Raw genomic sequence first — 18,834 nt, 5'->3', positions numbered from 1 at the left:
TTGTATATAAATAACACCTTAGTATAGTTTCATCTGGGTGCAACTGTAAATCCTCCTGAGCGTCAATATAAACTTCATGAATAAAGGAAAAGTTTTTGTAAACTTTTTAAAATCACGTTTTGGGCAAGATGTCCTTCTTCAGCGTGATTATGGCGATTATATATTTAATAGTGTATGTGTGTATGTGTTTATTGTCTATCTATTGTCACTCAGACATTGTCTATTTACTGTACACCAAAGTGACACCAACAACTGGAACCAAATGTCTTGTATGTGAAGTATTTGGTGAATACAAGCTGATCCTAATCTTCATCCCGATCCTGATCGGATTCTGATTCTGATTCTGATCTGGATTCTGATTCTGATTCTGATCCTGATTCTGATCCTTATTCTGACAAAAAGTGTCTTGCTTCTCTGCTGTGTCTGGTTGAACGCAGGCAACGAGAGCCTGCGTGAGCACTATGTCCAGGACAGCAAGATGGGCTTCGTCATCAACGCCATCTACGCCATGGCCCACGGCCTACACGACATGCAGCAGGCACTCTGCCCAGAACGTTCTGGACTGTGTGACGCCATGGATCCTGTGGACGGACGCTACCTGCTGGATTACCTACTCAAGACGTCCTTTACAGGGGTGTCGGGAGAGGAGGTGTACTTTGATGAGAATGGAGACACGTTGGGCAGGTGTGTGTGTGTGTGTGTCTATGTGTGTGAGAGAGACAGAGATGTATGAAGCGGTGATTATATGTTATATGACATGAAATATGTATTTTATGTGGTTGTTTGCCATACGTGTGGGCAGAGAGTTTGTGTGTGTGTGTGTGTGTGTGTGTGTGTGTATCGTTATCACTCACTCCTCCCCTCAGTATTACACACATACACACACCCTGAACACACACTATGCATTTTTACACACACACACACACACACACACACACACACACACACACACACACACACACACACACACACACACACACACACACACACACACACACACACACACACATTCACTCACTCAAACTAGCCCCCCATACTGTGTGTGCTGTACCAGATATGACAGGTTGGAAAATTACCTTTCACTATTCATTACTCTATTGTGGGAGAAAGTGAGTGTGTGTGTGTGTCCAGCCTCTTAGCAACTGTGACGCGTCATATCTCACACACCTGTCCTCCCTCCTTGTGTGTGTGTGTGTGTGTTTGTGCGTTTAGGTATGACATTATGAACCTGCAGTATGTGGAACACACTGGTCGCTATGACTACATCAACGTGGGCATGTGGCATGAGGGGATGCTGAGTGTGGACGACGACAAGCTTCTGATGAACCGCAGCGAGATGGTGCGCTCCGTCTGCAGTGAGCCCTGCTCCAGAGGGCAGATCAAGGTGTGTGTGTGTGTGTGTGTGTGTGTGTGTGCGCGCGAGTGTGTGTGTGTGTGTTTGATATGAGTGTGTTATAGGGTTGTGTGTGTGTGTGTGTGTATGTGTGTGTGTGTGTTTGCGTGTGTGTGTGTTTGATATGAGTGCGATAAAGGGTTGTGTGTGTGTGTGTGTGTGTGTGTGTGTGTGTGTGTGTGTGTGTGTGTGTGTGTGTGTGGGTGTTTAATACGAGTGTGATAAAGGGTTGTGTGTTTGTGTGTGTGTGTGTGTGTGTGTGTGTGTGCTGAAAAGTTTTATGTGTGTGTATGATGGTGTGCTTCATCTTCAGCAAGCCCTGCTCAAAATGGAAGATCAAGGTCAGTGTGTTTGTGTGTGTGATTAAAATCTGTTGTGTGTGTATTGTGTGCACTTAGTCTGTAGTCCACAAACAAGACCAAGATCACTCAAGGTCATTGTTGTTGTGTGTGTGTGTGCATATGTATGTGTGTGTGTGTGTGTGTGTGTGTTTGTTTTTATATTTGTGTGTGTACAGTATGAATGATGGTCTGCTCAATTTGAAGTGAGTCAGATAAAGGTCAGTTATTGTTTCTGCGAGTCTGTTTTGGTGTGTGTGCTTGTGCTTGTGTGAGTGTGTGTGTGTGTGTGTGTGAGTGTGTGTGTGTGTGTGTGTGTGTGTGTGTGTGTGTGTGTGTGGTTCATTTTGTGTTGTTTTTGTGTGTGTGAACACAGCTGTCTGCCCCCCTAACCCTGCCGTGACCTTGCAACTCTCACCTCCGACCCCATGCAGGTGATCCGTAAGGGGGAGGTGAGCTGCTGTTGGATCTGCACCACCTGTAAGGACAACGAGATCGTGCAGGACGAGTTCACCTGTCGAGCCTGCGACCTTGGCTGGTGGCCAGACGAGGACCTGCAATGTAGGCGCACCCCTCCCTCTGCGGCCGTATCCATCCCACCATCCCACCATCCACTCAGCCATCGATCAGTCTGTCTGTCCTTCCACGAACTCAGCTGTGAAGAGGATGTTTGCCATTCAACTATGCAGTCATCTGACAGTGCATCCATCCACTCATTAATCCATCCATCCATCAATCCTTGTGAAGTGTGAAGAGGATAAGACGTTCCGCTCTATTCTTCTGTTTGACATTTAACTATGCAGTCAACAGGCATTCCGTATGAAATGATCCATCCATCCATCCATCCATCCATCCACCCATCCATTCATCTATTCATCTATTAGTGTGTCCTTCCATTGCCATTATGATGAACTTATAAATGACAAATAAAGTCCTGTCATTCCACCGTCCCTGCTGATGAACCCATAGACCAGAGGATGTAATGAGAAGTGCAAAGAATAGCCTTCAAGGCCATCTGTCTATTCACTCCTCCAAGAGTCTGTCCTTCTATGCAAATGCTAATGACTTTTCACTGTTCAGGCCCTCGTCCATCCACCCATCAACCCATCCATCCATCCATCCATCCATCCATCGACATCCATCGAGTCATCCTTTGAGCAGCCTGGTCAGTAATAGACGATAAGAAGTGCATCGAGTCCTTGGTCAAAGTGTTTGAGCCGTGCTCGTTGTTTGAGTGCTGCTTCACTTGTGTGTGTATGCCAATCATCTAATCAACCATTCATCCGTCTGTCCATCCATCCGTGACGTCCTTGTGAAGAAACGCAAGGAATGGCCGACTCCCCACCTGAGTGTCCATTTTGTGGAGCTTGTTTAGACAGTCACATTTCTTCCCTTTGCATGCCTTCACTGGTAATGGTTTGTCCGTCTCATTCTTTCTGATTCCGATTCAGCAGCGTACAGGGCCCTATCTTTTCACTCCATCTCTTTTGGTTCTCTCAGCCTCGTCCTTGTCCACTCCTTTTTCTCCTCTCGTCTCGTCTCGTCTCCTCTCTCCTCTTTACCTTTTTCTCTTTCCCACAACCTGTCTCCCATCTCTAAAGCGCCTTACACATAGGATAGGACAACGGCACCGCCGCACTCTCAAACCCATTACACAACTGTTAAGTTAAACTATTTATTCATTTCTGATTGGACGAGTGGCGTTCCAGAGTGGCAACATCCCAGGACATGCCCACTCAGGCTGTTAACCACTAGTAGACTCAAACGAGAGCAGTGATTCCATTACATCACATTTAGTATTATTGTCACAATTTTTGAGTGAGAAAATTGCACTTGAATTTCCCCTGGGGATCAATAAAGTATCTATCTATCTATCTATCTAATTAAGGATAAATGACGATAAAAGATATACCCACAGCTGTGGTTACAAGTGGCACTCATTCTCCGGCCTTGTGCCTATGGCCGAACCAAAAGAAACGTTTCGGCCTATGGCCTTTCTCAACTTGAGAAAGGCCATAGGCCGAAACGTTGTTTCTTTTGTATTAAACTATTGGCATATGAGCTGCTAGAGTGTGCGGTCTCCTCAAGAAAACCTCATTTCCCCATTCAAATATACTATATCCTTTACCAACCCCATTCTCACTCGTGCCATATTGCTTAATTATTTCCGATAGCTTGCACAGTGCAAGAACGGCCTGCTGCTCAGCTAGCCTTCTTGTACACTGCGGTCAGAGTTCAACAATGTTGAACTTTGACCCTGGTGTGTGATGGCGACTACTATTTTGCGCTTTACCCAGCAGCAATCGTACTAAAGCTCATACCACTTCCAATCTGAAAGTCCCATTACACCATCACATTCTCTCTGTATCTCCACTCCTCCTCTCTCTTTCTTCCTCTATCCATCCTATACACCATTCTTCTCTATGCCCTCCCTCACTCTCCTTTCTCCCTCGTTTTCTGACTCTCTGTCTCTTTTTTATCTCTCCCTGTCTATCTTTCTCAAATTCAAATTCAAATTTAAAGTTGCTTGCATGAAAGCATGTGTTCAAGCGCTGTTTGAGTACAGTGTTGCCAAACCCCACTGAGTCACATAAGAAGACCATTAAAAGGTGGGGGGGTGGGGGTGGGGGGTACAAAACTCTGGGGTTGGACATCTTGAATATAGGACCTTTCTCTCTCTCTCCCTCTCTCATCTCTCTTGATCTTAATGGTGTTTTCTATTCCTGTAAGGTGTTGTATGTTGATTGATTTTCATTTTTACAAATCTATGAAGATTCTTGATGTTTTTGAGGAAAAATGGTGCTACAACAGCGTGATGTGTATTGTTGATAATGACAAGCTACAGATTGCACATTTCTTTAATTAATAACTTTCCTCATTTTTACTTTTTGAGTACAGTGTCAAGTTGATCTTGATGTATTTTTAAGATTGTAATAAAGAGATTTTGAAAAAATTCTCTCTCTCTCTGCCTTAGTCTGTGAACCGCTGCCTCTTATGTACCTGGAGTGGAGCGCCGTGGAGTCCATTGTTGCCGTGGTGTTCTCGTGCCTGGGGATCCTGGTCACGCTCTTCGTCACCTTCATCTTCATCCAGTACCGTGACACGCCCGTGGTCAAGTCGTCCAGCCGCGAGCTCTGCTACATCATCCTCATTGGCATCTTCCTGGGCTACATCTGCCCCTTCACACTCATCGCCCGGCCTACGGTGTGTGTGTGTGTGTGTGGTGTATGTGTGTGTGTTGTATGTGTATGTGTGCGTGTGGTGTATGTGTATGTGTGCCGTGTGTATGAATGTGTGCATGTATGTCTGTGGGTATGTGTGTATGTGATAGTGTGGTGTATGTTTATGTGTGTGTGTGTATGCTGTATGTGTGTGTGTGTGTGTGTGTGAATATGTGTTTGTGTGTGTATGTCTGTCTTACGCCCCTCACATACACACACACACACACACGCTATAAGTTGCTCTGTGTATCATAACCCTTCCATCCTTGTCCCTCCCTCCAGGTGGTGTCATGTTACCTGCAGCGTCTCTTGGTGGGCCTCTCGTCGGCCATGTGCTACTCGGCGCTGGTCACCAAGACCAACCGCATCGCCCGCATCCTGGCTGGCAGCAAGAAGAAGATCTGCACGCGCAAGCCGCGCTTCATGAGCGCCTGGGCCCAGGTGTTCATCGCCTCCATGCTCATCAGCCTCCAGCTGACCCTGGAGGTGGTCCTGATCATCATGGAGCCGCCAGAGCCCGTCAAGTCCTACCCGTCCATCAGCGAGGTCTTCCTCATCTGCAACACGTCCACCGTGAGCATGGTGGCGCCGCTGGGCTACAACGGCCTCCTCATCCTCAGCTGCACCTACTACGCCTTCAAGACGCGCAACGTGCCGGCTAACTTCAACGAGGCCAAGTACATCGCGTTCACCATGTACACCACGTGCATCATCTGGCTGGCCTTCGTGCCCATCTACTTCGGCTCCAACTACAAGATCATCACCACCTCCTTCTCCGTCAGCCTGAGCGTCACCGTGGCGCTGACCTTCATGTTCACGCCCAAGATGTACATCATCATCGTCAAGCCCGAGCGCAACGTTCGGAGCGCCTTCACCACGTCGGACGTGGTACGCATGCACGTCGGCGACGGCAAGACGGCTGTCCGGCGCAACAACAGCATCCTCAACATCTTCCGACGCAAGAAGACGAATAACAACTCGTCCACTGCCCCACCGGCAACCACGGCCAATCCCGGGAGTGGAAAGTGAGTGACAGGCAGACGCCTTAGCAAATTGTTGACTGGGAGGGTGCTAGCCATTGTCTTAGATAGATATTGTTTATGCAGACAGTACATTTAATGCTGCTAAAGGTCAGCTTTTGCTTTCAAATGCATTTCAACCCCTCAAGGATACACATACTCACATGAAAATGGACAAATATGCATTATTATCTTCCCATTAAAAAGAGTACCACTTCTCACAATTAGGAAATAAGGTTAGAAGACTGCATGTGTGTTGAAGAGGCATTGAAGTGTGCGTACATACGTTCATGCATATATGCATTTGTGTGTGTAAATGTGTACGTGTGAGTGTTTTGAGTATATGAGTGTTGTGAGTGTGTGAGCATGTTTGAGTGTTTAAGGGATCAATGTGTATGTACTGTATGTGTGTGTGTGTGCATGCACGTGCATGTTTGAGTGTTTAAGGAGTGTGTGACTGTGAATGTATGTGAGTGTGTGTGTGTGTGTGTGTGTGTGTGTGTGTCTGCGTGTGTGTATGTGTGTGTCTATATGTGTTTAAGTCTCATCTCTGACCATCACTCTGCCATGTTTCTCTCTCCCTGCTGCCAAATGGAGTGTGTCTGGAGTTGTGTGTTCAGAGAAGAAGACTCTGCTCCCTCTCTTCTTCTCTCGTTCTTTCGTCTCTCTCTCTCTCTCTTTCTCTCTCGCTATCTCTATCCTCATTCTCCCTCTTCCCTCCCCTTTATTTTCTCTCCTACACCGCTTCTTCTCCATTTTCTTCATGCGTTTTTCTCTTTTTGTAACCCAATCACGATAAAGCCAAAGCATGTGTTCTCTGGGGCTTATTTTGGCTGTCTCCGGAGATGCCTGACATATTTTAGCAGATTTAATTTCATTTGAGTGTGCAGTATGGACTAAGAGTGGTAGGGCAGGGAGAGAGACATAGGATGTTTGAACACTTCATAAGGCTTTATAAGCTGTACATAGGAAAAGTGCATGACAATGTGTGCAGAGCCTTGACCATGATGATCATACTAATAACACTGATTTTGATACTAATTCTGCAACAAGCATTACCGTATTTACAACAAGCATTACCGTATTTACAACAAGAATTACCGTATTTACAACAAGGATTACCGTATTTACTTGAATCGTGGACGCTCATTGTTGACAGGTTTTACTATCCTTTTTAATGATTTAGAAACTTTAAACCATTATGCCTATAAGCATGACTATAAACATTATTCAAACAGTCACTTTCCTAGCCAAACATCACATACAGTAAATGCATGACTTTACCTGTAATTCATTAAACAGGAGGACTTGCCATTCTAAAAGCACTAATGATACTTTACTGAGGGTTCATTCAATAACCAATGCTAATGAACCATTACTAACCAACGCTTTTTAAAAAACCTGAGTCAACAGCTATTGGAAATCAACCAATGTAAACCAAACACAATAATGTATCTTACTTTTCACCTGATTCGATAACTAATCTTAGTTTGTGTCTAGTTAAATTATGAATGTAAAGTCACTAACATTACAATATCAGGGTCTGATTATATAGCCACTGCTGCTGCCTTGAAAAAGGAGGTTAGAGACTAGAGCTAATTAAAATCTCAATTTGACTTACATTTTTTTTCTGTAATACTCAGGTATGCTTCCATTTATTTTCCCACTCTGCCCTTTAGGAGGGAATTGACATTATCAAATAAGGCCATCTTGATAATATTTCCAGGACTTGAGAAACTCAATTCTAAAGCTTTTTTTTTTCTTGTCTGTGCAAATTTGCTGTTTGACGTTTGGTTAAATATTTGAGTGAATATAGTAGATTGTACGTAGTAGATGTGCACACAATAGCGAATGGCCTCAGACAAATACACACACACACACAAACAATATGTAAAATTAACACAATTGGCTGCTACTGACTGCCCTTTATATAACTAACTTCTAACATACCCTTCTCTTCAATGTATGCTGAGAGGGGCACGGCAAAATGTTCAACTAGTGATTTTCTCTTCAAGATGGCTCTCACTTTCACACAGAGTTTTGTTTAGTTCACCTCAGTGCTATTTAATTGAATTGAATTGAATTGAATTGAAATTCATATAAGTTAATTGTAGCACAGTTCAGTTTCATTCAGTTTTGTGAAATTCATTGTTGTGGCTTAAAAAATTAGGCCAGATTTTATTGCCCTTAAGAAAATAAATAAATTAATAAATGTTACGATTACTAATACTCATACAATCATTTAGTCAGACACAGTCGGCCTGTTGCATGATCATTAATCATTAATAACCCTAATTGGACTAATGATGATAGTGGTTGATGACGATACTCATGATGTTGATGATGCTTGTTTGTTTGTTTGCTTCCTTTGTCGGAGAGTAACCCGCGGTCTCTGTCTCATTCGTAGTTCTAATGGAAAGTCTATGTGCTGGTCTGACTCAGGTGGCAGACCACAGACGACACCTCAGCAGACGCCCCAGCCCCCCCGCCAGTCTGTGTGTGCGACGAGACCAGCGCCCCCCCCAAGCCAGACAGCAATCATCCGACCCCTAACTAGCTCCCAAACGCCCCCGCGCACCCCCGCTTCCCACCCCCAGCAAGAACACAAGACCTCGCAGGAGGACCAGGGGATGACGCCATCACACCCTCATCACACGGTTGGTTCAGCCCGGGAGGAAGGAGGGATACTCTCTGATTTGTCCGTTAAGACGGAGGAGTGTACCAACGACGGGCAGCAGGGGGGGTCGCTGGACACGCTGAGTACTAATGTTCCCACGGATCACTTGTTGGTGGCCACCTCTGATGAGCCGTCGTTGACCAATCAGCTGCCTCTGTTCATGGATGAAGGCGGGGTACTGGATGGTGGCGGGGCATTTGACCTCATGGAGGACTTCCTCTCTGAAGAGGAAGAGGCGGAGTCCCAGAGCAAGATGACTCTGTTGACCCCGCCGTCTCCCTTCAGAGACATCTCGAGGCCCGGGTCGCCCGTCTCCCACGGAAACGACCTCAGTTCCTCCGAAGTCCTGCTCCCTGGCACTATCACTCAGATTAACTGTAGGCACAGCTCCTCGACACTTTGAGTCTCCCAAGCGATTATACACCCATTAACACACACACACACACACACACACACACACACAGGTGGGCACCGGCACACACACACACACACACGCAAAGATACATACACATGGAATTCATCTACTCGCCTGAATAATTTATCTTGAGATATCCTTTTGGTGGCTTGCCAAGTCTTGTCCCTGTAATGACCTGAGGAATTAATCAGAATGGATCCGGATGACACACCTCATTGGAAATAAAAACTTGAAAAACTCTGTACTTGAGGAGAAATGTGGAAAAGACAGTAGATGTAACGATATGATGGAATTCTGTCTTAACTTCTACAGCGGTCTTCACCTTTGAAACTCAAAGGTCACCTTCCCCCCTCCTTTTTTTCTCTGCTTGGGCTGATTGCCTTACACCTTACAGCAAAACACAAACACCCAGTTTATACTGATAAACTGAAAAAAAGCCACACACACACACACACACACACACAAACAGGGATCAATTTACACTCACAATTCTTCTGTTGCACACCCTGTACCCATACACTTATCATTGGTCGTATTTCAGTGAATGGGACTTGATTGTACTGTTAAATCATTAGTCTATGTTCTGCAGTTTGATCAGGACTCATTGATTGAAGTACACAGAAGTTTCAAAGAACTGTCTTTTGTTACATTCCAGTGTTGTATTCTCTGTCCATTCTGTTTGTTCAGAGAAAAGCATTTTTGGATGTTTGTATACCGTTCAGCCTTGCGCCTTTTCCACACCGATGGTCAGTTTGTACCATAAATGTTTGTACAATATGATTAGAATGTTACATATTTATACATTTGAAACGTGTCTTTCAGAATATTGTGAAAGTTTTTTCTTTTGCTTTTGATGCTGAGTAGAGTTGCGGAAACCAATTAAGCTGTGCTTTCTTTCAGAAATATTTATGAATTTAAATGGGCTAGTTGCTTCTAGTGGTAAGATGGTGCACAGTAAATCAAGCTTTGACTGATTCTGTAATTTAAAAAATCTGTACTAGTTCACGGAATTAGGATTTATAGAAGTGCTAGGACGCAACCTTTCAGGTTATTAAGAAACATTTATGTAATAAGCTATTATAATTGTTATACTATGAAAATGTTTATGTTACTGTCTTTTAGTGGGGTTAAATTATTCAGTACACGTGAGGTAATTAAAGTAATCATTTCATTGTCATTTTGGACAGGGATTTGTTTTAGACAAAACAATCTGATGCTGTAAAATAAAACTTTTATAGTTAATCACTGTTCTGTTAATATTTATTTTGGTCTAGTTAATTCGCAAACAAATAGCGCCCCTGATAAGGACGTGTGGTTAAAGCCATCAGGAAACGGTCATAAAATGCAAAAAGGTCTCGAGGTTTAAATCACGTTCTGTAAGCCTGATACAACTCAGCGTGAACTCAGCATGTTGTCTGTCTCGTGAGTGAGTAGTGCACTAGCCTACGGTAGATTACCGCCCGCTGGACCCACGGCTCCCCTCAGCGCCCAACCACGGACCAGACAAGGATAAAAAGTGAACTAAAGAAAGTTTATCCGAGACTCGACTCTTCCGGTCCTGTGACTTATCAGGTGGTTGTTGGGTAGGAGGAGGAGAGGAGTGAGGCACAGTGCGTTCTACTCCCTTACCACCCACCCGACGGGCCGCTGCTACATCGCATTTATAACGCTCTAAACTGAAAAAGAGGAAGTAGCGGAACTTGAAAGTTTGTGAAACCTTTTCCCTTTCAACTGTCACCGGAGTTGTTGTGTGCCATGGCCGGAGGTTCAGTTACGGAATGTAAAGAGTATTTATTTAAAGTGTTGGTAATAGGCGAACTGGGGGTGGGGAAGACCAGCATCATCAAGCGGTACGTTCACCAACTTTTCTCCCAACACTACCGGGCAACCATCGGCGTGGATTTCGCACTAAAAGTAATTAATTGGGACAGTAAAACGCTGGTCAGACTGCAGCTATGGGACATAGCAGGTAAGACGTTTCACCTGACTGAAACTATCTAACCTACCTCAACGTCAAACGTCACCTGTTTGGCAACATGCAGCGGGTATTTCCCTGTGTGTGAGCGCGTGTGCTGTGCTTGCGTGCGTGGTTGTACACCCTGATAGAAGTTTTCTTATGTGCTTTACGTGATTATGTAGCTTTGGATGGGCCGTCCACAGTGGAGTAGCCTACACAGCTGAGAGAGTAATGTGCTGAATTCCATTCTCCACATGTCACGAGTTTTGCCGTTCTCCATAACTAGAACACGCTTGCCATTTATTATTGTTTTTGTGTGGTTGTAAAGACCTAAGACAACTATCTAATAGTTTTGCTTGTTTAGAGCATATGCATGTGTTTCCCCGTGACATATCTACTTAAATACTCTGCCAAGAAGACAACCGAGCCTCTGAGTGTTTTGGTGTGGTGTTGTGATCAAGTTAGCGAGGATAATTAACAACGAAATGTAGGTCATGTTATCAGGCACAGCGCCAGTGAAAAAGCAATGGGGAGGGATTGAAGAACACGTTGAGAGCGACAGTAGACGAAAAGAAAGACAAAGAAGAGTAGCCTACTGGAGAAGGAAGAAGACATGTATAATAGAAGGGGAAAAGAACGCCGAATAGTCTTGAGTCACACCCATTCCTACAGGTTGAAACGCTTTCGCAGGTTCATGTCAAGCCGCTCGCACTCTCGCGCCTCACCTCGGATGTCCAGCCAACCAACAGGGTTCGTGCGCCTCAAACTAAACCAACCGGCGCGTTCTGAACTTACTTTCTCGTTAATTATCTAGTTACAACGGTAATAAGACGGACAAGACAAGTCAGAAAAACATGACCACTTACTATGGATCACTGAGAGATTATTGCAGTAGACAATATTTGGCTATAGCCTACCGTTTGTTATAGATCATAGGCTATAGGCTATTAGATTATATTATATTCAACTTTATTGTCATTGTGCAAAGTACAGGTAGCCTACAGATACAACGAAATGCAGTTATAGGCTATAGGCTATTAGGCTAAATCATGGTGTGTGTGTGTGTGTGTTTCGTGACAGAGAAAGTGAGGCAAAGTGTGTGTGTGTGACAGAGAGCATGAAAGAGTTTGTGTCTGATTTCATAATTGTGACATAGCTCGGAACAATATGTCACTCAGATATGAATGGGGGTGGGGCATCAGCCAGGGAACAAAAGCTGCGCAGTCACATTTCATCTCAGGTAAACCATGATTCAGCACTTTCTAAAAGCCTGTCACATGTATAGAGGGCATCCCTGCACCCCTCCCCCCACCCCTTACCCACCCCCTTTTCACACTGACACACACGTGCAGATGTCTCACAAGTGCTTCTTTGTGTGACTAGCCACTGACTAGTTATCCATTAACTCACTCCAGTTTCCTCACATGATCATATGTTGTTAAGGACCCGCGGCAGCCGTGGCCTACTGGTTGGCGCTTCGGACTTGTAACCGGAGGGTTGCCTGTTCGAACCCCGACCAGTAGGCACGGCTGAAGTGCCCTTGAGCAAGCACCTAACCCCTCACTGCTTCCCGAGCGCTGCTGTTGCAGGCAGCTCACTGCGCCGGGATTAGTGTGTGCTTCACCTCACTGTGTGTTCACTGTGTGCTGAGTGTGTTTCACTAATTCACGGATTGGGATAAAAGAGACCAAATTTCCCTCACGGGATCAAAAGAGTATATATACTTATACTTAAAAATGACACATGTTGTCACTTCCTGCTCAGCCTGATGAATGACATAATAATGCCTTGGCTCATATACTATTCATATCTATGCCTTGGCTCACTTTGCTGAGTTAAGCATAAGGAATTGTTGCCAAGGTGAGCATCTATGCCTTAACCCAGAGGCTGACTTTGGATCTCATTGTTCACAAAAGGTTGTCACTTCAACATATTAAGTCGCTGAGTTTAAGGCTCTGTGCCAGCAGTCTTAATTAGGTAACGGGGCTATTTGAAGTTTCAGAGGGGTATGCCAACACCCAACCCCTCCACACACACACACACACACACACCCCTCCCTTTTCTGTTCTCTACAAAGCAAACGCATTGTGATCACTGAGACGCATAGCATAAGCAGCCAGGGATTGCATCTGCCAAGTGACTGTCACTTTCCAATCACAAACAATGCATTGTAAAAGTTGGTATTTACCCCTTGCTGTTAATTTATAACATACTAGGTACACTTTAAGTGGTATTTTCCAATGTGCAAAGTTCTGTGAAGGTCCATCGGAGTGCCCTGGTTGTTGGAAAATGATGCTAAAGGGGTACTGCTATCAAAAAGTGACAAAAAGGTTCATGTTCCTGCACGGTACACAGGAACTGGCAAGACATTCACATACGTGTATTCACACTGATAATTATGACAACACAGTAAGTAAGTTAGTAAATAAATACACTGTAAGTAAATACATTTAATTTATAAAGCACATTTACACACAGCATAAACTGACCAAAGTGCTGTACAGTGGATAACTAAAACAACAAATAATACAAAAAACACATTGGACCAGTAGTCAATTATATAAAACATGAATAAAAGGATACCTTCAATATCAGGGCAAACAACACAGAAATACAGAGAATGAGCAGGAGTACAGAGTTAGGGAACAAGGAATGCCAGGGAGTAAAGGTGGGTTTTTAGCCTGGATTTGAAGGCAGACATGGAGGGTCCGGATCTAATATCCAGGGGGAACAGCAACTGCAAAGGTTCTATCACCCCTCTGTTTGAGCCATGAGCATGGCACATGCAGAAGCCCTTTGTTTGAAAATCTAAATGGCGTTTACAAACGGATGTTCGGGAGGAGCATGACGGAATTTGCCACGCCTTCTTCAATCAGACAGGTTATTTATTCGCAGTCTGCCTCTATCTGCCGAAGTTGCTGCATCGGCGTCACTCCGCTTGCAAGAAGAAGAGCTACTCCGCGGACCATATCTTTGATTAGAACAGAGTTGGATGTAGGATCGATTGCCCTCGTTTCGCAAGGAAAGCAGACCTACGTCCGCTTGCAAGAAGAAGAGCTACTCCGCGGACCATATCTTTGATTAGAACAGAGTTGGATGTAGGATCGATTGCCCTCGTTTCGCAAGGAAAGCAGACCTACGTCGCCTTCAACAATAAGTTTATCTTTCCTCTCCTACTATAGCCGATCAACCGAGCACCAGCGCCGCAGCGCGGAGCTCCGTTCCTCCGGCGTCTCCCCCTCTGTTCATGCAACATGTTTTTCAATTCCGCAAGTTATGGCAGCCCGCGTGCAGCCCACTACCTTGCCTTCCGCTACGGCGGCCTCTTTCTCTATTCCTAAACAGCTTTTCCCCCTGCTCACTCAACTCAGCAAGTTATGGCAGCCCGCGTGCAGCCCTCTACCTTGCCTTCCACTACTACGGCCTCTTTCTCTTTCCAGCTAATCAACCCTCCCCACTTTTCTCTTTGTCTACCTAGGGTGCTGCGCAACCTCCTCCCCCTTCCCCTGTAGCGACCGCCTCGCTACTTTTTCCCCTTTCCCCATCATCTCCCGCCAGCGCGAACCGCGTTCGAGCCCGCATTTTTTCCCAGCCAGGGACCGCGTCCCTGGTTCTCCCTCACCCTCTTTCCCTGGATTGGTGCCACCACCCTATAGGCTACCGTATCGGCATCTCATCTGAGACCATGTCTACATGAAATAGTAATACAATATAATCTATGTGGTGATCACAAAATGTATTTAAGGGAGCATCGCTTTAACTCAATGCCGGCGTTGGCCGTAAGGCAGCTGATACACATGAGCTGTTGCTCTGTCGCTTATTGCCAAGAGGGCAAGGAAGGAATTTTCCGCTTTAAATGTCTGGGAGTTTTTTCACCTTCCTCTGTGTTCAGAGAGTGTCAGCATATTAAAGCCCTTCCCTATTTGACCAAGGGAGCACCTGCACCTGCGTGTAGCTCTGCTCCGTTACTTCCCTAGCTGACCAAGGGAGCACCTGCACCTGCGTGTAGCTCTGCTCCGTTACTTCCCTAGCTGACCAAGGGAGCACCTGCACCTGCATGTAGCTCTGCTCCGTTACTTCCCTAGCTGACCAAGGGAGCACCTGCACCTGCGTGTAGCTCTGCTCCGTTACTTCCCTAGATGACCAAGGGAGCACCTGCACCTGCGTGTAGCTCTGCTCCGTTACTTCCCTAGCTGACCAAGGGAGCACCTGCACCTGCGTGTAGCTCTGCTCCGTTACTTCCCTAGCTGACCAAGGGAGCACCTGCACCTGCGTGTAGCTCTGCTCCGTTACTTCCCTAGCTGACCAAGGGAGCACCTGCACCAGCATGTAGCTCTGCTCCGTTACTTCCCTAGCTGACCAAGGGAGCACCTGCACCTGCATGTAGCTCTGCTCTGTTCCTCGGAATCCTCTCTAATAATGTGTTGCTGCTCATCATTTCTCTTGCCGTTATAGCTACCGCAGTTAGCTACAGCAGCCTATTTTAATTGCGTAGGCCTTACTAGCCTACTAAACATTGGGGTGCATTAGATGTTGAACTTCACAACCGCGTGTTTGGGCTGTCATTTTCAACATCTACTCTCTCCTGCAGCCCTATACAATTTGGCTAATTATTTTTTCCATCGCATGGAAAGATCCCCCCTCCAGACTACGGACGCCCCATTACTTGCTTCTGGTTTCAAACGCAGCTCAACGCTGTTCTAACGCAAATCGGAATCCCAGCAGGCCGTTACTCATTATTTTATGGTGCAGCCACCAATGCGGCAAATAACGGCCTGTCCGATCAAGCGCTCAAAACTCTCGGCCCGTGGTCCTCCGACGCTCACTCTTATATCAGATCAAGTCTCTCTGATCTGGGGGAATTAGCGCACCTCGCGCTTTCCCGTCAAATTTGTTCGCGTGGTCCTGGCTATAGGGTCCCTCATCTTTTTTTGGGGTGTATTGCGGAATCCTGCACGACTCCTGCCTGCGCAGTTGACTCCTGCGCGATCCCGCAAATCACTTCAGGACCCTGGCCAGGGTCTTCGCCAAACATGCTTTTCTATTATGCTATTATATCTTTTTGCAAATTACGGAATGTGAACTAGTGAAGGGACCTTTGGACTGAGTAGGGCTGTACAAGGTCGGTGATGTAGGTTGGGGCCAGCCCTTTAAATGCCTTAAAAGCAACTAATAAAACTTTGAACTGAATCCTAAAAAGAACTGGGAGCCAGTGCAAGGAGGCCAGAATGGGGATGATGTGCTCACGCCTCCTAGTGCCAGTTAGAAGATGCGCAGCTGTGTTTTGGACCATCTGCAGACGTCTAAGTGAGGATTGGGGAAGGCCAAGGTAGAGGGAATTGCAATTATCCAGCCGTGCTGTAATAAAGGCATGGATAACTTTCTCAAGGTCGTTGTGAGATAGGAAAGATTTGAGGTGGGAGATCATTCTGAGCTGGTAAAAACTATTTTTGACAACAGAGCTAATCTGTTTGTCAAGAGTTTGTGCACCAGAATACAGGAAATCACATCAAACAAATTAAAAATGTTCTGGGGGAGGAACCCCAAACCCCCCTCTCCCACATATACGACAATAAGTGGGGGGCCCTTAATACATCTGGGCTCAGGGGCCCGAAAGTTCATAATCCGCCCATGACTGTCATATCGTCACAGGTAACAAGCTAACCATCACAAAGTGTTTTGCAGAGGTGGAAAGTAACGAAATACATTTACTCACGTTACTGTATTGAGTAGTTTTTCTGTGTATTTTGTATTTTTTAAGTAGTTTATAAAATCGGTATTTTACATTTTACTTGATTACATTTTGAGTGAAGTATTGTACTTCGCTACATCAAAAATCCCATCCGTTACTTGAGTAAAAAAAAAAAAAGTTAAGACTAAAGAAAACAGAAAGGGAGAGAAAAAAAATCGCGCCCTAAACCACTAGCCTAGTGATAATGATCAGCATGTAGCCTACAACAGGACTGAATCAAGCAGGCGCCATGCAGTCTTTCTGAAAATGATGGAGATGGAGCTGGATCACGAGATGCCTCAGATTACATGTGTAGCCTAACCTATGAAAGTGTATTTTCCGCTATTTCAATGGGTTGTCTCAGTTCGTTTTAGCACTAATGATTGCGGTGATATTCAAGCAAACACCATGGGATTTCGTGTTTTGACGTTTGTGCTCACCTTTCTTTGGAAAGAAGTTTATTAGCAGTTGTTTCCCCTCATTTTGATGTCTCTCTTTTTCCTGTTTTGGCCTTTGTTTTTGGTAACCTGACTTGGCTTTCTTGGAGAAAGACATTGCACCAGCAACACAACAATTAGCGGTCCACTACTAGCGATGCTCAACTAAATAAACAAAAGATAGACTAGGCCTACATTATGAATCGCAGGTGGACTAAACCATTTAGCTCTTTAGCAAGGGAGAGTGAGAGTGACCGTAGACAGTTTTCACTATGTTTTGTATACAAAATCCAGCCAGTCAAACTTTAAATTTCGTCTGACATTCATTTTGACATTTAGTTTGGAAGTTAAAATATTCAAGTAAAATAAATATATGGTGGAAATAAGTATTGAACGCTTACATTTTTTTCCCAGTAATTAGCCAAAGGGCTGTATTTTGGGCTCCAGCGCATGGCGTAATATTCGTTATTCACCCGCGGAAAGTTTAATTTGGTATTTTGCACGTTTATTTTTTAAGCATTGCGCCCAGGGGTGTGGCAATTAACAACCTAGGGAGGGGACTAGCGCGTCTAAAAATCGCTATCATACACCACCTAAACCTGGTCAGAAGTCAATGGCGAGTTGTTCATATGCTATTTTAAGAGCGCATGTCAACAGTCATATTGGCAGGTGCACGCACCATCCTATATCATTCATGAACGCACACCAGCACACGTCCATGCAAAGCATTACAAATTGCACGATTACAATGGGAAACATAATTAGAATAAAGATATTACGAAATACTGTACATCTCATGATGAGTAGTTATTCACCATCATTTGCAAATTGGTAATGACGGTTAAAAGTGATTAGGGGAGAGGCGAGAGACACGTATGGAGCACAGCTGAAGACGCACTGTCACGAGATATAAGCAACTCCTCTGCAGGATAAATGTTGTTTTAATCAGTCATTTGAGCAACATTAGGGTAAGTGTTGCTTTTTCCAGCCTATGTTTTCGGTGGTAACCCATTGTCAGTCAATAGTGAAAGTAACTGCATATAACTGTCTTGTCGTTGACTGACTCCTTGGTGAAGTTAGTTTCACTTTGCCAATGAGTTCAAATAATAGACGAGTGCAAATGCGTGAAGGCTATGCTAGGTTTTAGTAAAGCATGGTTTAAGAATAACTATTCCATACGGTCTCGCAAGCAGCCTCCTTCAAATGCGTCTTTGAATGCCAAAATACCGATGCATTTATTTGACATATCCGCGTTGCGCCGTTAAAGGGAATGACAGATGTCATTCTCATTGGTTTAAAATGATGTTACGCCCCAAACACACCCATATGACTGATTAAAAGACCTAGGAACACCTTGTTTCGCCATGCGCTCCACTTTTGATAGTGAAACCCCTCCCAATGTGAACTGGACATCCTACTAAATTTGAATAGACTTTTGACGAGTGACGATGCACTTTAGAATGTCAAGAATTTTTTTTTTAATTCTTAAGTCTTTTTGGAGCTTTCTCCGAGTGGTCCTTGGCTCTTGGAATTGACTATCCTTCTGACTCCCTGGTCAGAAATATTGCGAGGAGATCCTGTGCATGGCCGGTTGATGATGCAGTGATGTTCCTTCCACTTGCAGATAATGGCTCCCATGCTGCTTA

At 44.9% G+C, this 18,834-nt stretch overlaps 2 protein-coding genes across 2 annotated transcripts in view; both read left to right on the top strand.

Moving 5' to 3' along the window:
- Positions 1-9,051, top strand: part of LOC143110320 (metabotropic glutamate receptor 1-like) — a 43,417-nt gene extending 34,366 nt beyond the window's left edge. Inside the window, exons 4-9 of the mRNA XM_076273201.1 lie at positions 438-684; positions 1,213-1,384; positions 2,166-2,292; positions 4,706-4,935; positions 5,235-5,932; positions 8,379-9,051. Of these exons, the coding sequence (XP_076129316.1) occupies positions 438-684; positions 1,213-1,384; positions 2,166-2,292; positions 4,706-4,935; positions 5,235-5,932; positions 8,379-9,051 (2,147 nt within the window). The remainder of the gene's footprint in view (positions 1-437; positions 685-1,212; positions 1,385-2,165; positions 2,293-4,705; positions 4,936-5,234; positions 5,933-8,378) is intronic.
- Positions 9,052-10,586: 1,535 nt separating this feature from the next.
- Positions 10,587-18,834, top strand: part of rab32a (RAB32a, member RAS oncogene family) — a 30,657-nt gene continuing 22,409 nt past the window's right edge. The window contains exon 1 of the mRNA XM_076272518.1: positions 10,587-11,032. Coding sequence (XP_076128633.1) covers positions 10,819-11,032 — 214 coding nt within the window. The 5' untranslated portion in view covers positions 10,587-10,818. The remainder of the gene's footprint in view (positions 11,033-18,834) is intronic.

Source organism: Alosa pseudoharengus, unplaced genomic scaffold, assembly GCF_046254945.1.
Source record: "Alosa pseudoharengus isolate Yale_2024_CS ecotype anadromous, Long Island Sound unplaced genomic scaffold, YU_APseudo_1.1 YU_APseudo_1.1_scf_7, whole genome shotgun sequence".
In the NCBI taxonomy this organism is placed as follows: Eukaryota; Metazoa; Chordata; class Actinopteri; order Clupeiformes; family Clupeidae; genus Alosa; species Alosa pseudoharengus.
The sequence above is the reverse complement of the archived record's forward strand: the minus strand, read 5'-3'. Positions and strand labels throughout refer to the sequence as shown.